This window comes from Doryrhamphus excisus, linkage group LG3, assembly GCF_037039965.1.
Source record: "Doryrhamphus excisus strain RoL-2023G ecotype Guam linkage group LG3, RoL_Dexc_Guam_v1.1, whole genome shotgun sequence".
Lineage (NCBI taxonomy): Eukaryota > Metazoa > Chordata > Actinopteri > Syngnathiformes > Syngnathidae > Doryrhamphus > Doryrhamphus excisus.
The window spans coordinates 15515945-15540266 of record NC_136359.1 but is presented as its reverse complement, the minus strand read 5'-3'; the positions used below and the strand labels follow the sequence as shown (position 1 = coordinate 15540266).

At 39.6% G+C, this 24322-nt stretch overlaps 2 protein-coding genes across 2 annotated transcripts; one reads left to right on the top strand and one right to left on the bottom strand.

Moving 5' to 3' along the window:
• The first annotated feature begins 327 nt into the window (after nt 1-327).
• On the top strand, nt 328-24322 carry iqgap2 (IQ motif containing GTPase activating protein 2). Its single transcript, XM_058070059.2, has 38 exons — nt 328-671; nt 2987-3086; nt 6599-6755; nt 6929-7006; nt 7945-8021; nt 9791-9858; nt 9990-10103; nt 10198-10376; nt 11352-11439; nt 11625-11788; nt 11937-12024; nt 12112-12275; nt 12382-12542; nt 12731-12855; nt 12991-13154; nt 15794-15884; nt 16432-16599; nt 16683-16825; nt 16918-17088; nt 17216-17299; nt 17395-17466; nt 17542-17611; nt 17709-17917; nt 18007-18150; nt 18225-18388; nt 18484-18708; nt 19016-19156; nt 19833-19917; nt 19984-20216; nt 20420-20552; nt 20630-20732; nt 21354-21495; nt 22617-22704; nt 22799-23011; nt 23084-23244; nt 23336-23479; nt 23785-23893; nt 24031-24322. Exons 1-38 carry the CDS (start codon nt 626-628, stop codon nt 24142-24144), a joined length of 4980 nt encoding a protein of 1659 aa, XP_057926042.2. The 5' UTR covers nt 328-625; the 3' UTR covers nt 24145-24322.
• f2rl2 (coagulation factor II (thrombin) receptor-like 2) lies at nt 11911-15153 on the bottom strand. The gene is made up of 2 exons (XM_058070070.2): nt 14896-15153; nt 11911-14576 (listed from the first exon to the last, which is right to left on the bottom strand). Exons 1-2 carry the CDS (start codon nt 14957-14959, stop codon nt 13504-13506), a joined length of 1137 nt encoding a protein of 378 aa, XP_057926053.2. The 5' UTR covers nt 14960-15153; the 3' UTR covers nt 11911-13503.

Genomic DNA, 24322 nt, shown 5'->3' with positions numbered 1-24322 from the left:
TACACTTTGATCTTGTGTGATCATTTACAATACAGTAATTCAGTCTGTTCACTGCGTCCTTGCTACAAAATAGTACATTTATTAATATTACCGTCATTATCATTATCGTTGGCATCATTAATTATAATAATAATTATTATTATTACTGATTACAATTATTATTTATCGTTGGTTTATCGTTAGTGTCTCCAAAAGTTAGTGTCTTCACATTTCACTGACAAATAAAGCACTCGAACGCCACATTCCGAAAGACAAACAGAAGCTCTTCAGTAAAGTGGTGGTATTTACACATTTTTGTATTACCATTGAACGTTACACATGTAACCTTTTTGACCAGAAGGTGGCGCAGAAAGCTTGCTGTCGGTATAAACCTTTTTAACGTTTCCACATCATAGACACTTTGTCGAGGAGTCCCATCAAAGAGGTACACACAATGGGGACTATCTGTCACAAGGGAAGTTTCTGACGACTTTTGTTCTTGTTAATATTTTCGTTCATTTAAAAGAAAAACTTATCGCTTTGCTTCGCTTAAGTTTGTTAACTGACACTCAAATACCAGCGCGTGTCTGGACGTTAGCTTAAAAAAAAGTTGTTGGGGGTTCACTACCGGAGGAAACAAGGCAGGATGTATCATGAAGAAGCAGCTGCCCTACATAAGCCCCGCTATGGAAGTAAGTAGCACTTTTCATTCCGAATTATCATTTTAAAATAAAAAAAATTGTTTCGATGACTGAAATAAGAAGTGGCGTCTGCTGGACATTTGATGAGCAGCAGGTGGTTGAGCAGCACCTGACTCGTTACCTGCAGGAGGTGTGTCTAAACAAACACAAATGTCCTCTGAATTGAAATAACAGGCAAACTAAATATTCACTAAATGATGTCTAAACTTTGGGATACCGATGCTGTCACTCCTGCACATTTGGACTTTTCCATCAACGCATGCGTTTTATCTATTGATTCAACATATCAGCCAATCTCCACATAAGGTCTTTTCTCATAGGTTAACGATTAACTGGAGTGTGAATATATACATTTTAAAAACGAATCAACGCACCACAATGCTTCATCGTGGAGTAAGACTTTACTGTAGTTTATCTTGTCACAGTAAACATGAGGGCAAAGTGCAAGTTTTAACAGATAAGACAAATCAATTGTGTCGTCAGTAGTTGAAGCAACAGTGTGCTGCCTTCCAGACTGCAGGGAAATGTTAGTTTAGCACACAAAGACAGCCCAAAGCTATCCTTTGCAAATGTATGTTCACTTTAAGTTTGCATACTCTCCAAGATGCTGTATAAGTTAATGAGTTGATACTGTATACTGTAATTCTGTATAAGGTAATTACTACTCAAATCAGCATTTTTCTGTTCGAAATCCATTTGCTGGTGGTTCTCCTTCTCTCAAGGCTGCTCAGAAAGTTTGCAATAAGAACTCTGCAGCTGAAAAACAGAATGAGTCAACACCATTGAGCCAATAACTCAAGTCCCATGATGATGTGCACACAAAGGCAACAAAACCTCATCCTGTGGGTTAAATATAACACTGCACAAAACTGCAGGAAGTGCCCATGCTAGTCAGTAATGTTGGTTTGTAGTAGTGTCAGTTGGGCTGTTCCACAGACAAAAATAAGTGAGACATCACTTCTGACTACAGAATATATGAACATAAGAATATGCCAAGTAGGTGCATGTGGCATATGATTCCAAGAGTATAAAATAAATGCATTCATATTAAGACAGTTATTGGGTATTGTCATGCTAATCAATGACTATGCACTATCAATTTCCATCTCATCTTGGCCTTTTGAATTCCATTGTTTAGGCTAATTAATCAGCTGGTTTAACCACTTTGACTTGGAACAAAGCATGAGTGAGCACACAGCCTGCAGACAAAATTCACATACTCTACATGCGAGTAAAGGTGTAAAGTTATAAAAAGTTCTGCCATTTATAAAGCACATTAAACACAACGGTATTATGTTTTAGTTAGGGGTTTTAGTTTGCAGTGCAGTTCAATGACAACCACAATCACAAGGTCCATTTTGTCCCCTTATTGAATATCATTGTTCACGTGTACCTAATGAAGTGTCTGGTGACGTCATGTTCTTCTTGACCTCTGTGTGAAAATATGCATTCAAACAGGCCTTCAGAAATAAAAAAGCTCTCTACTTTTAATCCATATTTATGGGTGATTAACATCAATTGTCACTGCAGGGTTTTTCTTCCCAAGTTTTTCATACTTGATAGTGTTTGGAATGTATTAACACTAGACCAAAGGAATCTCATTGTATTAAATCACTACAATATTAACATTAATGAGCCGCTTTTTCAGCAAAGTGTCCTAGAATTGATTTTGAACATCCATCCATCCATCCATTTTCTAAACTGCTTATCTTCATGAGGGTTGCTGGCGTGCTGGAGCCTATCCCAGCTGTCTTCGGGCGAGAGGCGGGGTATACACCCTGGACCGGTCGCCAGCCAATCACTGGGCACATATAGACAAACAACCATTCACACCGCACTCGCAGTCATCATCAAATAAATCAGTTTTGGGTTTTACTCAAATAGTAGTGAGTCATTAGTTAGCTGGATGGTGCTTTAATGTAGTCTCAGCATGGTTATTTGTGATCAGAATCTTTTTTTTTTTTTTTTTTTTAGTAAAGTGGCCACCTGAAGGCTTTTGTGCATTTTTGGTAGCACTACCACAACTTTTCATTTATGAAGTAGGCCATATTGGAGAAAAATAATAATTCTAAATTGTGACATTTGACCATGCACTGTAAATCCAGCCGATGGGATCTTTTTGTTAATACTGCAAAAATGATAGATTTTTTCCGCCCAATATCTTTACTGTGTTGACTGAAACCACCACTAACCCATATCTGGAAGATCCATTTCAAGTTATAGTGCACAAAATGCTTGCCTTATGGAAAAATCTCCCATTTTGACAATATAATGAGCAGTGACAGGATTGTATTTAATTTTTGCAGCCATTCAAGATGATGAGAGGCTTTCAGCAGAGGAGATGGATGAGCGAAGGCGGCAGAACATCGCCTATGAATACCTGTGTCACTTGGAAGAGGCCAAACGGTGAGACAGGAAAAAAAATAATCCAAGGAGCTCCAAGTTACTTCTTATTATTTGCCTTGTTATAACTCTTGGGGGTGTCAAGTCTTCGTGTTTGCATTTTGTATTGTAAGACTAGTTTAACTGTTGAACATAAGTTGTACTTATTAGTGAGAATAACGCCAAATGAGTGAACCTGAAGACACAGGTGGTTAAATGATGCTGGCCATTGCATGTAGCTGTTGGGACATGTAACGGCAGTATTAAGATTCACATGAGATGATGACGCACTCCTGCAGGCACTTGAAGAGCTGCTGACTTTGTGGAAAGCAATTGTGCATTTCATCTCGCTCATCCCTGAGAGACTCGAATCAAACTAAATGCAATCCATATTTATCAGTGTATTGTCAGTTTTAGTAGTTAACTTGATTCATTGTGACACAAGCACCAACAAACCACTTCCTATTGTCTTGACAACGGCGTCTATCTCAGCAGAAGTGCAGTTGAGTCTCTCCTTAACAAACCAGTAGCTTTTATATTCTTGACATCTTAAACCACTGATCTACTTGACATGAGCCAGTTTGAATGTGTGTGTTCTGTCTCAGAGCTGACTCTGTACTTCAACTTTGCCTATGTTATCTGTTTATGTGACAAGATAGGGGTCTTTACGCTCATGAAGACTTGTGTAAATAGTGAGGCAGTGTTTCAAATGTAATTGCTTCCAGAAGATGTGCACCACTCCTCCACTTTGGTAATGTTAAAATCCTTTGTTTCAACTGTGGATATGGCAACTCAAATTATTTTACCAGCACTCTTCTATTGTAATTAATTTTATGTTTTGTTTATGGAATGATTTCAGAAAGATTTTATGCTTTAAGGAATTTGCCCTTTTAAGTTTGTACTACCCTGTGTACAAATTGTGTTCTGTAAATAAACTTTCCTTGCTTTGCCAGACTAGACCAAGCATAGAGCCCATTACCTAGATTATGATTCTATTTTTTGACTGTGATTTTAGTGGTCTTGCTTCCTTGTCCTGGGATACTTTACTCCAAACAACTGCTTCCTTCCTGCTTCCCTCAAACACAACAATGTTGTTTAATTCTCTTGCTTCCTCTGCTACTCGCTAAACTATGGAAAAAAGTAATGGTACCTCTATTCTGGGAAAGGTGTCAAATTGGATTAGGATTATGGCAGACCTCTTATGAAGCGGAGAGAGTGAGGGATTAGCCTTCGCTCTATGGGGTCATAAGTCGGCGTTGGCTGAACAAGAATTGAAGCCACTCATCTCCAGCTCAGAGGACCTCTGGAAATAGCATTGCATGAACTAGGAGCATCTTTTTAAAATAATGTTTAATTCATTACTCAATGCACACCCAAAGTGTCAGAACCTGAGGTGTTTAGACGCCAGTTTTCCCCAAGTTTGGGGTACAAATTTGACTAACAAAAATTATATGGCCCTTGTTGGTGGTCTTTCTCAAACATGTGTTTTTTCAGTTTGACTTTGTGCTCTCCTCCTCAAAAACCTGATAATTTTTCTAATCACCTGTATTTGTTGTTATTTTATAGTATGGTTATATAGTATGGTTTGGTGCAGGTCCACTCCTGCCATTTAAAGATAATTCACCACTTCCACCACCAAAGGGTGCGATTTCACAGATGCCAGACACTAAACAAACTCCGACCACCATGACAAAGCTTTGAGAAGCAATACACTTGTGGCACACTTTACAAAATTATGCTTGGATTCTTCTGGTGGGTGGCAATGTTAACAAAGAGAGGAAGTTTTGCACTGATAATTACAAACAGGAGAACTAGTCTGTCCTCCTCCAGGAGACATGCTCCTTCTACATTGTTCCAAATACAGGAAGTGACATTTCAAAGACAGGATGTTCCTGTGTGACTGTATTCCCGCCAAATTTGTCCTCAGCTGTGTTAACAAGCTCGGAATTTGTTTCTCTGTTACTAAACTTTTCATGTGGATCTCTTCTACTGCTCTGTGATGTTCATAAAAAATATATTTTCCACATGAGGTCATATTAGGAACCTTCATGTACTGGCTGCACACATTTTTATGGTTTTATGTATTGCCTCAGCACCCAGTAACATGTCTTTCTCCTTAAGTATACATCCTTTTGTTTTGAAATTGATTTTGTTTGTCTGTAATACAGTATTTACTGACACATACAATATTTTGTCAAACATACAGTACAAGTAGGTAACCTAAACATGGTGTGAGTGTGGGAGAGAACATGTTATTGCTCTTTGACTGAGAAGAAACATACAGCTAAGGGACTTGGAACCCTACAGTTTTTGGTAGATCATTTGTTCAGTTGTTAGCTGGTGACAAAGCACACACAAATACACATTTCCAGCTGCACAGAGATGCCAGGGCAAGGGTGGAACTTGTGAATATGGCGTCTCTCCAAGCCAGTCTGATAATGTGTAACAGATTCTCAAACCAGCATAATTCACAACCTAACAAATCATTTACCAAAGACTTTAGCAGAAATCTCTCCACAGTGAAAGGGAATAGCTGCTGTTCACGTCTCAAATTGAAGACACATCACATATGTTACACTAAAATATTTCTAACCTCAGTTGGACACAACACATGGATTCTTGCAGAAGTAGAACCTTGTTGCATGTTCCACAAGGCATCAGTAGCCTCATAATGTGAATGTAAAAGCTAGTATGAAACTAAAAAGTATTTTAAAAGTTTCATGTACACACAGCATCATTGTCAAAGCAATGCCTGTTCTGCAGAAGTGAGGGGTCTGAATACTTATGAAATATAGCGATAAAGTGGCTAAGTTGGAAACACTGATCCCTTCTGCTATGTCTTCCTATTTTCTGGCAGACCAGGTCCCTATGAGGTCTGTTAACAGGACCTGTTAACAGGAGTTACAATGCATACCACCACCTGCAGCACAGAGTTGTAACAGCAAGCCCCATTTTCCTGGTGGGGCTCTGGTTACATACAAGTTCTGTTCCTAATAAGACCACTGCTGTTGTTGTTGTCGCTTGTATAGGAGCAGATCCTGTTAACATGCTCAAAGACACTGCAGAGACCTGGCAGGCCTGTGTAGTGTGTAGAGTTGTAATTTCTAAATGTGTTTGACCATGACATGTGTCCTGACTGAGTGTGAGGAAGATGGCTCTGTGCAGAAAGGCATAGTTTTGCTGACAGTAGCCTGTTTTTATTATTGCAATGAAGAGATTGATTACAACTTCCGGATGAATGTTGCAATACAATTTGGTTGCAACAGTCCAGTGTTGAGTGTAGTATGGCACATCGTGTAATCTTTCCCAGGAACAAGTTTCCAAGCAAGTCTCATGTTTACAGGCCCAAAGTAAGTTTTTAATTCATTTATGGGAGTGTGTACCTAACTGTGAAAGGACAAAACTCAGAAAACTGTAAACCAGGGACCACAACAGCATAAATTTAGGGTTAAGGACATTTTTTTCTTGCAATAAACATTTTTAGGAAATTTTAGAGAAGCTGTTTCCTGCTATATAATCTCTGTGCGTGTATTCAGGTGGATGGAGGCCTGCCTAGATGAAGATCTGCCCCCCACAACAGAATTGGAAGAGGGACTGAGGAACGGCGTCTACCTTGGCAAACTTGCGAACTTCTTTGCCCCCAAAATGGTGACCATAAAAAGGATCTATGACAAAGATCAGGCTCGATACAAGGTCCGTATTTATATATTATTTACTATACTGTATATTCTATGCTGCATTTCTGCCAAGTATTTAATCGCCTTCTCTGATGTTCTCACATTCTGAACCCTATTTCAGCAATTCACAAGATTATGTTACTGTATATGTGAGCCCCCCCCCCTTCTTTTCTTTTTTTTTTCTTTCAGAGCAAAGGGTTGCACTTCAGGCACACTGACAACACAGTGCAATGGCTTAGAGCCATGGAGTCAGTGGGTCTCCCAAAGGTAAGAGGTGTGCACAACCAACAGTAGCGCTCTTGTTTTGGCTAACACACTACATACTGCACATGTACAAGGTGGTGCAGCCTGCCTTTAGCGACTACATCATGTAAGAAAGACATTTGTTACGACCAGTTGAGGTGGAGCACACGCCGAATGTAATGGAAGTTGTGTGCTGTGTTTAGAGGCCCTCAGAAAATGTTACTACACAGCCTGTGCGTGTAAACAAGGAACAAGCAATTAACACATTAGCCATTCAGCTACTGGGGTTGTACAGTATATGTTCAGTGTTCTGTTGATAATACACAATTAATACATAAAACATTCATTAAACACAGAATTACAGTATAGATAACATAACACGTCTGAAATGATGATGTGCAGGCATTTTCAGGTTTGGGTTTGAAAATTCATGCAGGCAACGTGCGGGTCTCAATTTTCTCCATTTTTGCACAAAACCAGCACGTACATTGGGATGTAACTCTGCTGTAAAGTGCACTTACAAATCGAATGGTGAATTTATGATCTTGGTCAAATTGACTCATATTAAATATATATGAATATATTCACATTGATAATGAATTGTTTCATTAACTTATTTGATATTACTAACATGTTTTTGTAATATTTAGTTTGCTAAAAATGCACCACTGGGTGGACCAAGTGACCATTTGTCAAGACATCTGAGAATAGAAGAAGTCCCTTTATTAGTACAGCAACATGTGATATTGTTTCACTTGTGTTTTATGGTCAATGCAATACGTAATGTAACTTGGCTGTCCATGTTCTCGTGCTTGACACAATCAAACAGAACAATATGAGATCCTAATAATGAATTGGCTGGCTCCTAACCTGCTTATAAACGAAAGACTGTTTGTTTTACCCCTGACTGCTTGAAACAGAATCTAGACGCTCAGTCACACCTGTCTGGTGTCTACTTTCAGATATTCTACCCAGAAACGACAGATGTGTACGATCGCAAGAACATGCCCAAGGTGATATACTGCATACACGCATTGAGGTAAGAATTAAAGGGGTACTGTATACAGTATATAACGGTCTTATTAGCTTTTCAAGCCAAATAAGTCACAACACAATGCCTTTGTTTGTGAAAAGGCAGAATATGCTGTCGTCAAACTTGCCACACCTATCCATTGTGAGGTTTTCACTTCAGTAAAAACAAACTAAATGATGACAAGACTAAGTAAGCTAGCCACTTTCTTGCTTGGTAGATTGCCTGCAAGTCAACGGTGACTTGCAATAAGAATGTGGTTTTGAATTGGCAATGGCAGGGATTCTCAAAGTGACACTGCTGATGGGAATGTCATGCAAATCCATGACAACAAATCCAAATGATCCCTGTCAGTGTGCATGTCATGCTGCTGATTTAAATCGCACAATGGAGAACTACTAAAGTCCATATACTTCATCAAGAGATGCAAAAGCCAAACCAGCTGAGATTACAGTTTGATTACATTTGATATTCATATGACCTAGTCTGTTTGATGCAAAATAAGGTTAGGACCGTCGCTGTGAAAGCAATTGCATCAACGAACCTTAGTCAATTTTAATTGAAAACCCCTGTCATATACTAAAATAAGGTTGTTTGTTTAGTCATGTGGAATCATGTATGTACGGAAGTGATATGCAAATGTATTGTGCTCAATTACAGATCATTAGCTACAATTGATTCATATTATGTTAAAATGAATAATAGTGGCCAGTACTACATATTAGATTTGTCACAGATGTTTGAGTGAGCAGTATTTCCCTTCAACCTTATTTCAGTGTAAATCTTCAACAGTATATACATTTTATACAGGGTCATGACTTGCATGAACCAAAGTGTCCATTTATCTATCTGACCATCTGGTCAGCCTCACAGATTAGCTGCTTGGATTGTTTCTCTGTTGTGGTGTCTCTGTCAGGTCCTTTGAGAGTTTGTTTCCTTCCCAATTTATGCACACATGACTTCTACCTTCCTCTGAGTCAAACGGGGATCCCAAAAGGCTGCCCTGCACAAATCCATGTACACATGGAGACAAAGCAGCAGATGTTTTGTCAAGTACATGCAGCATGGTGGAAAAAATGTCACACAACAACAATGTGATCTGAACAAACATGGCTTGCAGTTGAACAGATCCTGCTGGTCAACAAGCAACATAATTTTTTTTCAATTGTCAATTGAACAAATATTGAACAAAAAGATTACAAAAGTGGTCACTCACAGTCTTCCACTTTGCTGTACACTCAAAAGAAAAACTTTGGACATCCCCACCCTTGGTAATTGACCAGATGATGGCGTCAAACTCCACTTCTTAGTGACTGTCATTGGTGTTGCTCGGCCGATTCAGTGTTTGTCTGAATTTATATTTTATTTGATTGTTTAAAACAAACACCGTACATAGTGTGCCGCATTTATTTGAGTTGCTCTGATGCCCAAACCTTCAAAGGTATCTATAATTTATTACCACTTATCAGGTGCCTGCAGGGAAATGAAAGTTTGATGAAGTTTCTGGTCAACTGCCTGTTGAAGTCATGCTCCAGCATTGTACAAGCTCATGTGGCTGCTGTCTGACAGTGCTTGTTGAGCCAACACTACCTCCTTGTGGTGTTTGTGTGATATGTGCAAAGTAAAAAATGGGGGGCAGGAATAATCTCTACCAAGAAGGGGAAAAAAATAACCTTAACTATTTTATTATAGTTGTTTGTAGCTGCAGTTTGTTATAAGCTTCTCAGAGCTTCCTAAGGAGTAAATGCTAATCTTACACACAATGTTGTTTGTTTCAGCTTGTACTTGTACAAACTCGGTATTGCACCACAGATCCAGGACCTACTAGGAAAAGTGACTTTCACAGGTAATAACAATAGAAGCATCGTTCCTACAGTTGAAGTAGAATGCAGTATTATGTATCGATATCATGAGGATAAGCAGTAGAAATTGAATGAATGAATGTTTGTCATAAATGTTTTTCCATCTGCCCCCCAGAGGAAGAGATCAGTAACATGAGGAGTGAGCTTGAGAAGTATGGTATTCAAATGCCAGCTTTTAGTAAGATTGGAGGTATCCTGGCCAGTGAGCTCTCAGTGGATGAAGCGGCATGTAAGCCTTCTAACTTCATATCTACGTGTATATAAGTTGACATTTATCAAAGTTTATTCAAACACTCAGTGTTTATTTTTGCTCTTGTCCTTAGTGCACGCTGCTGTGTTTGCCATCAATGAGGCGGTTGACAGGGGGCAGGCAACTGTGACCATGGCAGCCCTGAAAAATCCAAACGCCATGCTCAGGAACACCGAAGATGCTCTGGCCCAAGACTATCAGGACATGTTGAGGCAGGCCAAGACACGGAAACAGGATCAGTCCTCAGGCAGCGTAAGACACACACACACCACATCGTTGTTGTTTTTTTTTAATCTGTGTAAAAATTAAAAAACGACCCCAGTGAGGGAATAGAGGCATTGCTGCTAAAAATTCAAATGTACTGCTGATATACTAAATGTCTGTCTGTCATACATATAATCACATTCTCTGTGAACCTATTGACCTATTGCTCATGACTGAGCAGAAAAAAGGTGGGATATGGTACGTTCGAACTACCACCCCAATTGCAGTACCGAAACCATGAGAGACGGCGCCATTCTTTGCACATTCATTACACTTCTAGTTATACAACTTAAACATAAAAGGACTAAACAAGAATAAGCAATCAACATCAGAACACATTTTTTTACCTTCATCCGCATGTGTGTAATTTTGTTATTACAATGCCAGCATTATTCTCTGTGAAGTTCATCATAATGTTGAAAAATAATCACAATTTGGATGCACACTTTCAGCATTTAAACTTTATTCACACTGAAAATGAATGTCTTCTTATTTGGCCTCACCCTGCAACAAATGAGAGGTCAAATGAGATGAACAGCAATGAACATATCAGCCATTATTTAAAGTATCAGTGGTGGCTGTTCATTTGTTTGGCTTGCTGTCACTCAATCAACAGAGTGAATAAACACTCTGATCAACTTGCAGAATTTCTTTTAGGGAGCATGAGAGTAAGACATCGCTACTTTGAAGTTGCCTGAGCAGATGGTTGCAATTTCATCAACTGTAGTGGCCCAGAAAATTGCTGCCTATACTGACTCACTCCATAAGCCTTGCCAGCACATTCCAGCTGCTGCAGTGTCAGCTGTACTTCACCAAACATTAATACACTGCATCACAAGCCAGCTCATCTCCCATTTGCCTTACAAGTACACCATAATCAAAAGGGAATGTAGGAATAACTGTGACATGCTCCAATAATATATACCAGTGTATGCAAAAACATATTTTTATCTTTATACCTAGTACTCCTCGGTTTCTACTGAAGAAAGAGATGTTTACGAGGAGCTGCTGACTCAGCAAGAGATTCAGAGCTGCATTGTCTTTGTCAACAGTAAGGAACAAACGTTTTTGCTGTTAACTCAAATCTTTGTTAGTTCTTGTTGCTGATAGACAAACTCTTTCTGTTGTCACTCACATACTGTCACTTATACTGTAAGCAAGTGTAATTGGAGCAAATTGCAAAAGTGTATAGTCCACATCAATTACAACAAATTCTTTTTTTTTTCCTGTCTGCAGTCCAAGCAGCAGTGAGGCAGGTCAATCAAGCAGTATGTGCCCAAGATGAAGGTGCTCTGTTGGCTGCACTGAGGTTGCAAGCTCTGGCCCTGCTTGGTGTACTGGACACACACCGCAGCTGGTACCTGGAGCAATTTACCGCCTATTGTCAGCACAAATCCAAGGTATGCTGAGTCCAAGCTTGTATGGACTTCAAAACCATGCATGTGTGGTAAATTGTAACTTCAGTTGAAACAAATGCTCTAAATCATCATTTATCTACATATTGTAGATACTACATATGTCTCTCTGATATTGTAATTTTTCCTGCAGGATGGAGGAAAGGCAGTGCTGATGGACAAGGAGGAGATTCAGAGAGTTGTCAGCTCTTGCAATGACTTTGCTGAGGCAGAGAGACGAAGTAAGTGCTGTCTAATGGAGCACATTGATAGTTAAAAACCCCATTTGTCAGTACTTATGTCATGGTTAATCTGATTGTTTTGATCAGAACGTGAAGCAGTTTCCTTAATCAATACTGCCATTCGGCTTGGAGATTCATCTCGCACTGTCGAGGAGCTCATGAACCCTGAGGCCCAGCTTTGCATCGTCTACCCAACAGCTGCCAAGTTGTATCAGGATGAGCTTTTTAGTTTACAGCTGCAAGGGGGACGGGTAGGATATGACTCCCATCGTTTTGACTCGTATTTGTTATGTTGATCCATATATAATACTGAGTAGGTGGTCAAGTGGCAGCTCATGCGTTTCTTTTATCATTCAGGCGGGCCTGAGCCACGAAGAGTTGAGTGTAGCTGTGGAGATGCTGTCAGCAGTCGCTGTGCTCAATGAGGTGTTGGACACCAAAGATCCACAGGCTGTGATTGAGCAACTGACAGACTCTCCTCTGGGTTTTACAAACATGGACCAAGACAACCTAAACAGGTAAGATGTGCTGAAAATATTGTCTTTAGGACTTTAGGTAATGAAACGTGATCTTCGCTGCACAGTCGGTCTTTGAAGTTCAAAGTCTTGCTCCTCTATTTCTCAGGCTAGTACAGTATCTGACGTTGGTGTATATTTAATTTGATGATCTCATGTCTGACCTCTATTTGGTTCCTTCCTTTCATCAGGTATGCTGACACTCTTGTCAAATTGCGGGAAGAGACTCTTACCAAAGGTCAAGAGTTCCTCACCTGGAATGATGTTCAAAAGTGCATCGACACAGTCAACATTCAGGTCCAGGAGGAGCATGAACGTAAGAAAGTAATAGTCTTCCATCATAGCTTTGATTTTTGCAGATTTATGACTAATTTGTCTTAAATTGGACAATGTCTACCTTCTTTACAAACCCACAAATATACTAGTTTTAACATTTTTGTCCTCCTTGCAGGCATCATAGCTATAGCCGAGATCAATGAAGCGTTGAACTCTGGAGATCATCAGCAGACACTTGCAGCCCTGCTCCTCCCCACAGCCAAGTTGACAGGGGTGAACCCAGCCACGGCCAAACACTACCATGACATCTTACACTACACCAAACTACTCCTCTGTCAGGTAATATGGTTTTAGAGTCCAGAAATTATATTGTTGATGAAATTGTAATTTGCTTACTTGCTGACTAAATAGTGCAGTTGTACTGTGAACAAAATCCAAATGCTATTTGTGTCATATCGTTGTCTGACAGCTGATAATACCATATAAATCTTTAAAAGGTAATGTAGTTGTTACGTAAATAGTTTATTTTTTAATTATGATACAGCATATTCCCGTCCCAACACTGTACACATTTTTGGTTATTGTAAACAGTGTTCAGTTAGTGTCTTGGCTTTTGTATATGAAACTGTGCTTCCTTGCTGTGTCTCAACAATGGTCTGGCAAGGCCATGCAGTTTCTGTGCACACATTCAGTCGCATATCATAACCGCCAGCCTCTCTGGTATCCTGCGGATGGAGATGAATTGTATCTCTGATGTAGCCGATTTAGACAGGAGCAAACACAGGAAAGGATCCAAACAACTGTGGAAGCAGCAGAGACATACAGCCCCTCTGTAGTATCCATAAAGTTTGTCGTCCCCACTGGAAAACAGGCAGGCGTAATGTGCGATGTGCAGGACACCACTGGGCAAAAAACACACCACAAAGAGGAGGAAAACCAGGGTGCTCACCCTGATGAAAGGTCTCCAGTCACATCCCGATTGTCCAAGATGATATACCACTGATGCATGTGCAAACAGGGAAATTACAAAGGGAACTACAAAGCCCAGACAAACCAGCACCAGTTTGTATGGCACCAAAAGTGAATGGGATTTTTCTTCAAGGGGAAGCACATCGTGACAGGTGGTGACTCTCATCTGAGCAAGCCAATAGCTTTGCCTAACCAGGAGCTCTGGAACAATAGCCGCCCCGAATAGGAACCACACGATCACACACGCCCACATTGCTAGTGCTGTCTTGGCCAGTCTCCTGTACAAGAAGGGCTTAACTATAGCCAGGTAGCGTTTCAGACTGATGCATGCTATAGTTTGTGCTGAGCAGTAGACATTTCCGTAAAACAAGGCTGTCATCAGCCTGCACGGGATTTCCCCAAATACCCAGTTGTTTCCGCTGAAATGGTAGTGAACACGTAGTGCCAGGGAAAGGAGCAGCAACAGGTCAGACAAGGCCAGGTTCAGATAAAGCACAACTGTGGACAGGGACTTGGTTCGGAGTCTCACTCTCAGGAAAGCCAGAATGTAGGCATTGGAAGGGATACCCACAATCATAGCTGAAATGTAAGCTAATGGAAGAATCCAGGTGCTGAAGACCCCTGTGGTGTATGCTGTTACAGCATCATCTGTGTCCACATCCAGCCAAGGGTCTCCACTGGGATGCAGGCTGATTGACAGCTGCTTTGTCAGATTCTGTAGGTACGTCTTGCCCTTGAAAGATTTTGGAACCACTTCAGATTTTGTGTAGTTTATTGTTCCGGTTCTATTCCCTGTTGGGATGGAAAAACATATTTTTAATTTATTGATAATTATTCAAGCAAGACGTTATAAAGCTACAGCACTTCATCTTTTGCCATTATTAGTGTGTGTGTGTGTGTGTGTGTATAATGTCTGTATAGGGATAACAAATGTTTGCATTGATAGTGTTCAAAATTGATACTTTACGTAAAGAAGTTATTCTTTTGGTTGTTCTTGATTTTTAATAACTGTCCCTCATACAGAACTGTGCTATTTGCAAATACCCTAATTTCCATGAGACTTGGAATTTTTAAATGTACCGGTATTTATTTTTGAAGCAAATGTACTCACCATCGTGCTGGATGGTCAGCGCTGCCAGTTGACAAATGAGAAATCCAGTAAAAATTTCTGCCATCTCTCTTGGGTGGAGAAAAGTAAAATGTTGTCATTCAGTGTTTTTCAATAAGTGTAATAGTTCTCCACCGATGAAATTCACGTTGGGGCATCTCTCCACTGCTGAAGTACAACTGCTAGCAATGTGTACTTAAACTTGGCTTCCTCACAGAATACAAGCAGAGCTTGTCTGTTGTTTCGGTGGTGCAAGCACGTTTCCTGTCTAGCCTTGAAAACAGAATTCCCGAGCTGCCTGCGTCAGTAACTGCCCACTGACTCACTGGGGAGGGAGGATACAGCCTCATGGCTTATCATGAGCTGTGATATCTATGAAATACTGTATTTACATACTGGCCATTTCTTTCATAAATATCGAATTAAACAATATAACGCTGCTACTAAATTCTTTTCCTGATAGGGATTATCCACTTTAATAGAAGTTTTGTCTTTCTGGTTCCAATAGAATCGTCTTTTGTGTAAGAGAATAAGTCTATCAAGTTAGCAATTTTCTAGCATGATTTGATGATAGCCTCATTAACTTATATATAATCTGCTTCTTGAAAATAATTTAATGGGAAAGAAATCCAGCAGAGCCAAATATAAACATGTTTTTTTTTTTTTTTAGTCCCTGAAGTTAATGGTGACTTCCTTCCTCTCGGCCCTGTGGTCAGAGATTGCTTGAACCCTCTCGAGGGTTCTCTAAAATTAACCTCAAAAGAAATGTAAAAGTTAAATCTGCTTTTATGGTTTGCTCAGTACATAGTTGTCGAGTTGGACAAGGACGTATTTGAATTGAAGCTACTATTTCTTATTGAGTACCTATCTGAAAAATGAACTGATTTTCTCTGAATTGCAGACCTCAGGAGATGACTCCGCTGTGCTGTGGCTGGACCAAATCCAGGAGGCCATACATAGAGCCAACCAGGATGAAGAGGAGGCTCTCACAAGTGCGTAAATACAAGTTGCATTTATTGAAATTACAGTTGACACAATATAGGTTTTTAGTCACTCCATTTTTTATAAACTGGGAAAAATAATGTGATAAATTATGAAATATAAAGTTGTAACGCAGATGTGTGTAAACTACTATTCACATTGGAAAATCAATTGTATATTTTATACTCATATGGACTTTATGCCTTTATATATGCTGATAATCACCTTTTTGATTTGCCTGTTTGTGGCCAAGTCATTGTGACATTATGTTATCATTTTCTATCTTTTGTGGCAATGCAATAGTCAAGTTTATTTATATAGCCCTTAATCACAAAAGAGTCTCAAAGGGCTTTAGAACTTTGCAACAATCAACATCATCCCCTGAACCCCCAACCGTGTAAGGAAATACTAAAAAAAGAAACCTTAATTCAAATAACATAAAATTCCAAATACAATACAAACCAAAAACACATACATCATACAAAACAGGAGTAATGCCTACAACTTTTGGTTCCCACCGTTGCCATTCTTTTTTTATGTTTGTTTATATTTTGTTAGTGTCCGAAGCACTAGCTGACATCAACAAGATGGTGACAGAGGGTGTCTCCCAGAATACACTGCAGGCTTTACAATCACCAAATGCTGGAATGAGAGCAGTTCTTCCTGAATGTGCTGACACATATCAGAGTGAACTGGCACAGACACAAACAAACAAGGCAGATGAAGGTAATTAAACTATCAAATGTCATTTGGAAGAATGATCTTTATTGGAGGAACCAATGTGTACAGTGTGTGTGTTTTTCCCATAGGTAGTGCTGATAGTTTGTGGGTGAAGCACTGCATTAATGGCAGAAATGACTACTACTATAACCTAGAGACGAGACAAGGGAGCTGGGAGGAGCCAGAAAATTTTGAACACAATTGTAGCCACCTTACTAAAGAGGAAATTCAGGTACCATGTCCCCATTATGTAGCCATCAAGTGCATTGCACATTTATTTAAAGTTAAATTGCTTAAAAATGAAATAACTGTTCTCCCATTTAGAGTATTGTCAGTTGCGTGACTGCAGAATATAACAGGGGACAACTGTGGTTGGCCAGTGAGGATTTAGTGACTCAACTGCAGGCGAGGATCCGGGGTTTTCTGTGCAGGCGAAGGCATACACAGAGAATGGAGTATTTGCGTCAACAAGAACCGCATGTCATCAAACTGCAGGTAGAGTTTGTTGAAGCCTGGTGGATATTGTTGGTGCAAGGACCTTTTGGATTTAGTCATTTTTACATTCACAATTCTTACTTACCTGATACACATGTAGAAATACAATTTGACTTGTTTTCTACAGGCTTGCTGGAGAGGTTACAAACAGAGACAAATATACAAGGACAGAATTAAATTACTTCTTACAAATGTTGCCTCCGTTGTCAAGGTAATACATTTTTTGCTTTACAATGTCACCAAATATTACAATGTTTAAACACTCAAAATGACCATAGGTGTTTTTGGGGATGGGTTTCCTTTTAGATTCAGTCCCTGGTAAAAATGTGGAAGGCCAAACGTAAATACAATGAGCGTTTGCAGTACTTCAAAGACCATGTGAGTAACAATCGTCCTAATGTACACATAGTTGATTATTTCACATAATGTGTTTACATCTATTATTGTGTGTAGGAGAAGGACATTGTGACCATACAGGCTTTTCTAAAGGCCAACAAAGCCAGAGATGACTATAGAACCCTGAGTAAGTCAACATATTATTTTCCTGCACTTGTTGAAAAAAGTGTTAATATGATATATATATGATTTGTCTTTCTGATGGCTGTAATGTCCAAAAAAAGCCGGGGCCAAGGACCCACCTCTATCAGTCGTGCGCAAGTTTGTCCACCTGCTGGAGCAGAGTGCTTTGGATCTGCAGGAGGAGCAGGAAGTGACAGGACTCAAGGAGGAAGTGGTCACCAAAATTCGCTCCAACCAACAGATGGAGCAGGATTTGAACCTGATGGACATCAAGATTGGATTGCTGGTGAAGAACAGGATCACTCTGCAGGTGGCTAAACCTCACTTTAATACGTGCAAATACAGAAAAGATTGTGTCATTAGGCACTGTCTAATCACACATTCTTTTTATCTTGAAAGGATGTTGTGTCCCATAATAAAAAAATGAAGAACGAGAAAAATAACGATGACCTGACCACAGCAGACAAACTGGGAATAAAGGGGCTAAGTAAAGGAAAACGAAAGAAACTGGAGGCCTACCAACATCTTTTTTACCTCTTGCAGGTAAATCAGTAGTGTGTCTCTTCTATATCTTACAATTGATCTCAAATGTTTTACGTGCTTGACTTCCCTTTCAGACCAATCCATCCTACTTGGCTAAACTCATCTTCCAGATGCCCCAAAACAAGTCTACAAAGTTTATGGACACTGTGATATTCACCCTGTACAACTATGCTTCCAACCAGCGAGAGGAATATTTATTGCTCAAACTATTCACGACTGCTTTAGAAGAAGAAATCAAGTAACGCCTGCAGCACTTCTCTAAGTTCAAAATTCTGGCTGTTGGTTTATTAGGATGTTTCTGAGCTACTGTACATCGTTCTGGCTTGGTCTCAGGTCTAAGGTCGACCAGATTCAAGACATCGTCACAGGCAATCCCACAGTCATTAAGATGGTAGTGAGCTTCAACAGAGGGGCACGTGGCCACAACACACTGCGACAACTGCTTGCTCCTGTAGTCAGAGACATCATTGAGAACAAAAGTCTTGGCATCAACACTAACCCGGTGGATGTTTACAAAGCCTGGGTCAACCAGCTGGAGACAGCCACTGGAGAGGCCAGGTATAGTTAAGTATAGTTAAGTATGTCAGATGATGTCAAGGACTTGGAAAGTTTGTTTTATTAAGTTACATCATTTTGTGATTTAATTTTTATTTCAATCAAAAACTCACTTTTCAGATAAACACATTGGACATAGATGTTTTTTAGGTGCACAGCGTCAATATGCATTCATCAAATGTGTTTGAAAACCCTACCAACCTTCTATAAAATGCCAACTATACCTTTATATGAAACCAAAAGTATTAGCTAAAAAGTATTTAAGTGTAGAGCATTAACAGAACTCTTTCTTTGTATTAATGTGCCACAGCAAGTTGCCTTATGAAGTGACTCCTGAACAGGCCATGTCACATGAGGAAGTACGCAGCAGGCTGGAGTCATCCAGTCTGGCACTTCGCTCCACAACAGATAAAGTCCTTAACTCCTTTGTGTCCTCTCTGGATAATATCCCGTAAGTTTTGACACTTGGCAAATATCCATGTGCAATCTTTCATCTTTCTGAAACTTTTAGCTTGCCAATGCTTTGAGCAGAAATCATGATTTTTAATGAATTTTACTTTAGTAATATTTTTTATATATTTTTTTTTGTCCCTACTTGTGTTATTAAGTTCTTTTGCCCACTTCCTACTTTGCTCAGCTTTTCATATTTTTTCTGATGGGAGGGAAAAAACATTTGAAGGGCCAAAGTCCTACCTATTTACCACTAGATGGTGCTGATGCTTCAACAAGACTGCGTACTGAGTATTGTCAATGTTCTAATATGGATGGATTTGGGGGGATTCTTGAGCTGGATGCCATACAAATCTAAATTAAGACCCAAAAAAATGGTTTTGAATAGTCCACTGCATGCACAATGAACCTCAAACGTAATGAAGGTTGAAATATTTGAATCATATTATGCAACATTAAAAATGTTTTACATTGCTCTGTATTTGACAGAAGACATCGTCAGGCATCAGTAATGGTTCAGCAATGAACACTTGAAAGAAAGGCAGAATTGTCCCAAAAGAATGACTTGGACACTTGGTGTTCTTTCCCTTCACTGTCATTTGAATTACATACTTTATAAGACCATTTATATCACATGTTGTTTTGTTTGTGTTCATTGTATTTTATTTTGCATACAGTTATGCCATGAGATATGTAGCAAAAGTTCTGAAGAACTGCCTCCACGAAAAGTTTCCAGAAGCATCAGAAGATGAGCTGTTGAAGGTAGAATCCTTCACTTTTGCTTCACCAAGATGTATTCCACAATGTCTTATTTCCACTCTATTACAGGTTGTCGGAAACCTGCTTTACTACCGCTACATGAATCCTGCCATCGTAGCTCCTGATGGATTCGACATTATTGACCTGTCAGCGGGAGGCCAGCTCCATGTCGACCAGCGACGCAACCTTGGATCTGTGGCAAAGATGCTCCAGCATGCTGCTGCGAACAAGCTGTTTGAGGGCGAGAACGCACACATGACGCCTATGAATGATTTCATATCTCAAACATATGAGAAGTTCCGGTGAGAATTAACATTTAGTATTGATACTGCTACTGCTTTGATTGTGCATCTTATTTTTTACAGTACATGTAAATGTAAACACATGATTACGTGAGGCAATGGATGTAATATTTTGTAGAAAAAAGGAAGCAGAAAGACTTTCCTCTAACCTTTTTATTCCATTAACCCTAACTATTACTGTGAAAACTCTTATTTTCTTGTAGGGTGTTTTTCCAGGCTGCATGTGATGTCCCTGAACCTGAAGAGAAGTTTAATATTGATGAATATTCAGATATGGTGACCCTGAGCAAACCCATCATCTACATCTCTATTGAGGAGATAATCAATACTCATTCTGTAAGCTCATTGACAGACATTCTTTTTGGGGTGTTTCATCACTTGTTGTGCTGCTATTCACACCTGTGTTCCTCCAGCTACTTTTGGAACATCTGGAGGCCATATCACCAGACCGCAATGACTTACTACATGAGCTTCTGCAGGACCTGGGAGATGTCCCTGATGTTGAGACATTACTGGGTAAAATCACATTTTTAAAGACTTAGTAGCTTTCTGTATGTGAGTGATGGGTAGTCAAGTGGAGGCATGTGTGGCAAAGCCTCCCTCAGCAGTCACGATGGGGGAAAAAAAAACGAATAACACAACTCCATACATAGGGTCGAAAAATTAGAATAATAGGTCCCCTATTTAAAAAAAAATCACTGATTTTTCCCGATCACAATTATACACAATGACTTTCTACAGATGCAAGTGTGATGATCTTATTCTTGCAAGTCAGGAAATACAATACAAATGGGATGTACTTACAGTACCGCTGCATCCTGAAGGGGTCAGGTGTTGACAAGATCCTTGTCACTGCCGTTCTTCCATAGAGGGAAAAAGCCAGTGTGTTTTTTGTTTGCTTTTTGACAGCAGGACTAGATGGCAGAAATTCAAATGCATTCAATGTATTTTTATGCTTCAATGAATGACTGAATGACTTGGACATGATGGTTGATTTACATACCCAAGCTCACCAGAAGGTGATCAGACTTTTACCACCTCCTCACCAGCCATGAACCTCACCGCACATCACTAGTGTATGTATATTTAATATGTGTGTATGTTGTTAATCAATGAACACGTTACTGTTCAAATAAGGTGAAGGAGCTGTTCACAGCAATGATGCAAACAAGGAGACTGTCCTCAGCCAACTGGCCAAGACTGAGATCTCCCTGGCGCTCACCAGCAAGTTTGAGCTGCTTGAGGGTGATGACAAAGACTTGAAGACGCTTGTGACAAAGTAAGTCACATGACTATTTATTATGACAACACAGACATAGTCCAGCCTCTTTTTATCTGTTGGATCTGAAAGCAAAACTGCACCCCCCCATCCACAATCCTTATGTAAGAAATGAACTCACTAAATTGCAAACAACCCAAATTCCCATTTCTTCCTTTTGCATTTTGAAGTTCTATTAAACCTCCTTAAGATCCAACACTGCAAAATGTAAATTCATGCAATTTTTCAACTGCTCTTAAAATGTTAATCAGGAATACCGTTTGGGATGACCCAAACAGCCCAATGGGGCAACTTCACATTTGTTCTTCTATGAAGACATCTTGCAGGGTTAATGGATATGCGTATACAGTACATGTGTATATGAAACTTTGCTTCATTATATTTGACCTTTTTATGTGGCATGTTTCCTGCCTATCTCCAAGTGACACCATGTTTCTTTCCTGCACTTGAATCATTTCCTGTCCAAACAGGAAGAAGCTTGCTGGCTGTGGTTATCTTGCTGTAAACATGTATCCTTCTGTTTCTTGCAAAACTCTGACCTAAAATAGGAAAACAGTATAGTACATAATCGCAGTTGAAGCTGTCACCACATCAATTGCCTATTAAAAATGTTATTTTTTTTATGTACATTTATACAAATGTCCTGTGAGTTTTCAAAATAACATATTAACCTTAATTTGGCAAAACAAAGTATGTATGTAGGGATTTTCGCCTATAGATGTAGTATGTTTTCTCTCTAAATTAGGGATGTCCAATGCATTTGCAGCTCCTAGCTCTTTTTTTTTTTTTTTAATGGCCCACAGCACATTGATGCACATTGTGATGGCAAATAATTAAGACTACAAAAACAAGTGAATGAAGTGAAAACATAAAGGTGTAAAATAACAAGAAAAAAAAGCAACTGTTGAAAAGAACTGTCCTCGCCACCCCCCTCACCCACAGCCCCCAAATTGCATGCCGAGTATGACAAATTCGTACATGTTGGCAGGATTGTACAAATATTGAAAGTTCTCCTTGCATTTCACCACCCCGACAGTTCACCGCTCCTCTGTATAACTCATTTAATTTAGTACAGTAAACAGATGCCTGATTGGATATGTGTGTGCTTTTACACATTTCAGGACAAAGAAGCTTATAGTCGATGTGGTTCGAATTCAACCTGGAGAGACATTGCCTGAAATTCTAGAGACTCCAGCTACAGCTCCTCAGGTCACATTTTTTGCCCAAAATGCCAACCTTGCTTTTTCTAGAGTACATACTCTTAGTTTATTATGCTATGCTGTTTTTTTTCTTTGTCTCACAGGAGTCAGAACATACAAAGATAGTGGTGCGGCGGGCAGTTCAGGACGCTCAGACCCCAGAGGGTCTGAGGAGCAGCCCAGCAGTACTGGAAGACAGTCAGCTTCCCCTGGAGCAGAAGAAAAGAAAGATCCTGAGGAACCTTCGGAATTTGGAGCAAGCTAACCTCGTAACAGCCTCTAACAAATACCAAGACATCATCAATGACATTGCTAAGGTATGGAAGCAGCTCCCTCAGAAGTTTTGTTTGTCTTGATTTCCCAACTCATGGAACTAATTAAATTAACAGGATATTCGCTTCCAAAGACGCTACAGACAAAGGAGGAAGGCCGAGCTTGTGAAGCTTCAGCAGACACTTTTGGCACTAAATTCAAAAACGGCTTTCTACCAGGAGCAGATGAATTATTACGACACCTACATCAAGACCTGCCTGGATAACCTCAACCGCAAGTGAGGATGACTGTGCCCAATGGTTGGCCCGCTGCATGTTCACTTTGCTTCCGATGTCCCTGCTAATGCTTCCACTGTGTTGTGTGGCTAGGAATTCACGCAGATCCATTAAAATGGAAAGCAAAGGAGAAGATAAGGGCAGCAAGAAGTGGAAGCCTCCATCATTGAAGTACACTGGAGCAAGGCTGCATGAGAAAGGTGTCATTCTGGAGATTGAAGGACTGCAGACCAACCAGTGAGTGGAACTTGCTTTAAATCTGTTTAACAAAGTTTTAACCATTCAGGTTAACACTTTTTTACAAATCAGATTAATTTCACTACTAATGTGTTGATAGATTAAAAAAACACACAAGTCTGTCACCTGAATATTTATTTTCCTCAGAATGACAAGAAAGCTACACCCTTTGTCCTTCATACAAAATTCATCAGTGTGCATACAAAACATGGCATGCGCAATAATAGAGCATTGTTTTACAGTAAATGATGGTTTCATTTTCCTGGATGTGCTGCGTCAACACTTATGTTTCCTTTGCCTGCCAGGTTCAAAAATGTCATGTTTGACATTTCGCCGACTGAGGAAGTTGGGGATTTTGAGGTGAAAGCCAAGTTTATGGGAGTTGAGATGGCAAAAGTTCAGCTTCATTTCCAGGTAAACACATTTCCCAAATGACGCAGATGAGATGCTCAGAACATGTGATGTTTCATGCCGTCAGCTTTATTCGTAACATTGGAGAGAGAAATCATGTTCCTGCAGTCATTTGTGTGTGGTGTGTTTTGTGTGTCCAGGATCTCCTACAGCTCCAATATGAAGGCGTGGCTGTCATGAAGATGTTCGATAAAGCTAAAGTGAATGTCAACCTGCTCATTTTCCTCCTAAATAAGAAATTCTATGGCAAATGAATGCCAATAATAATAACGAAAGAAAAGCACCAAGGTGTGTTTTCTGACAGCGCTCAGTTTGTTCAACAAAAATGTATGTACTATTATTTCATCATATAATTTGATTGATTAAATCAAAATACATGTTACTGTTTTTTCCTTTTTTGTCCCTCATGTGGAGAGTTAAATGTAAGGTATT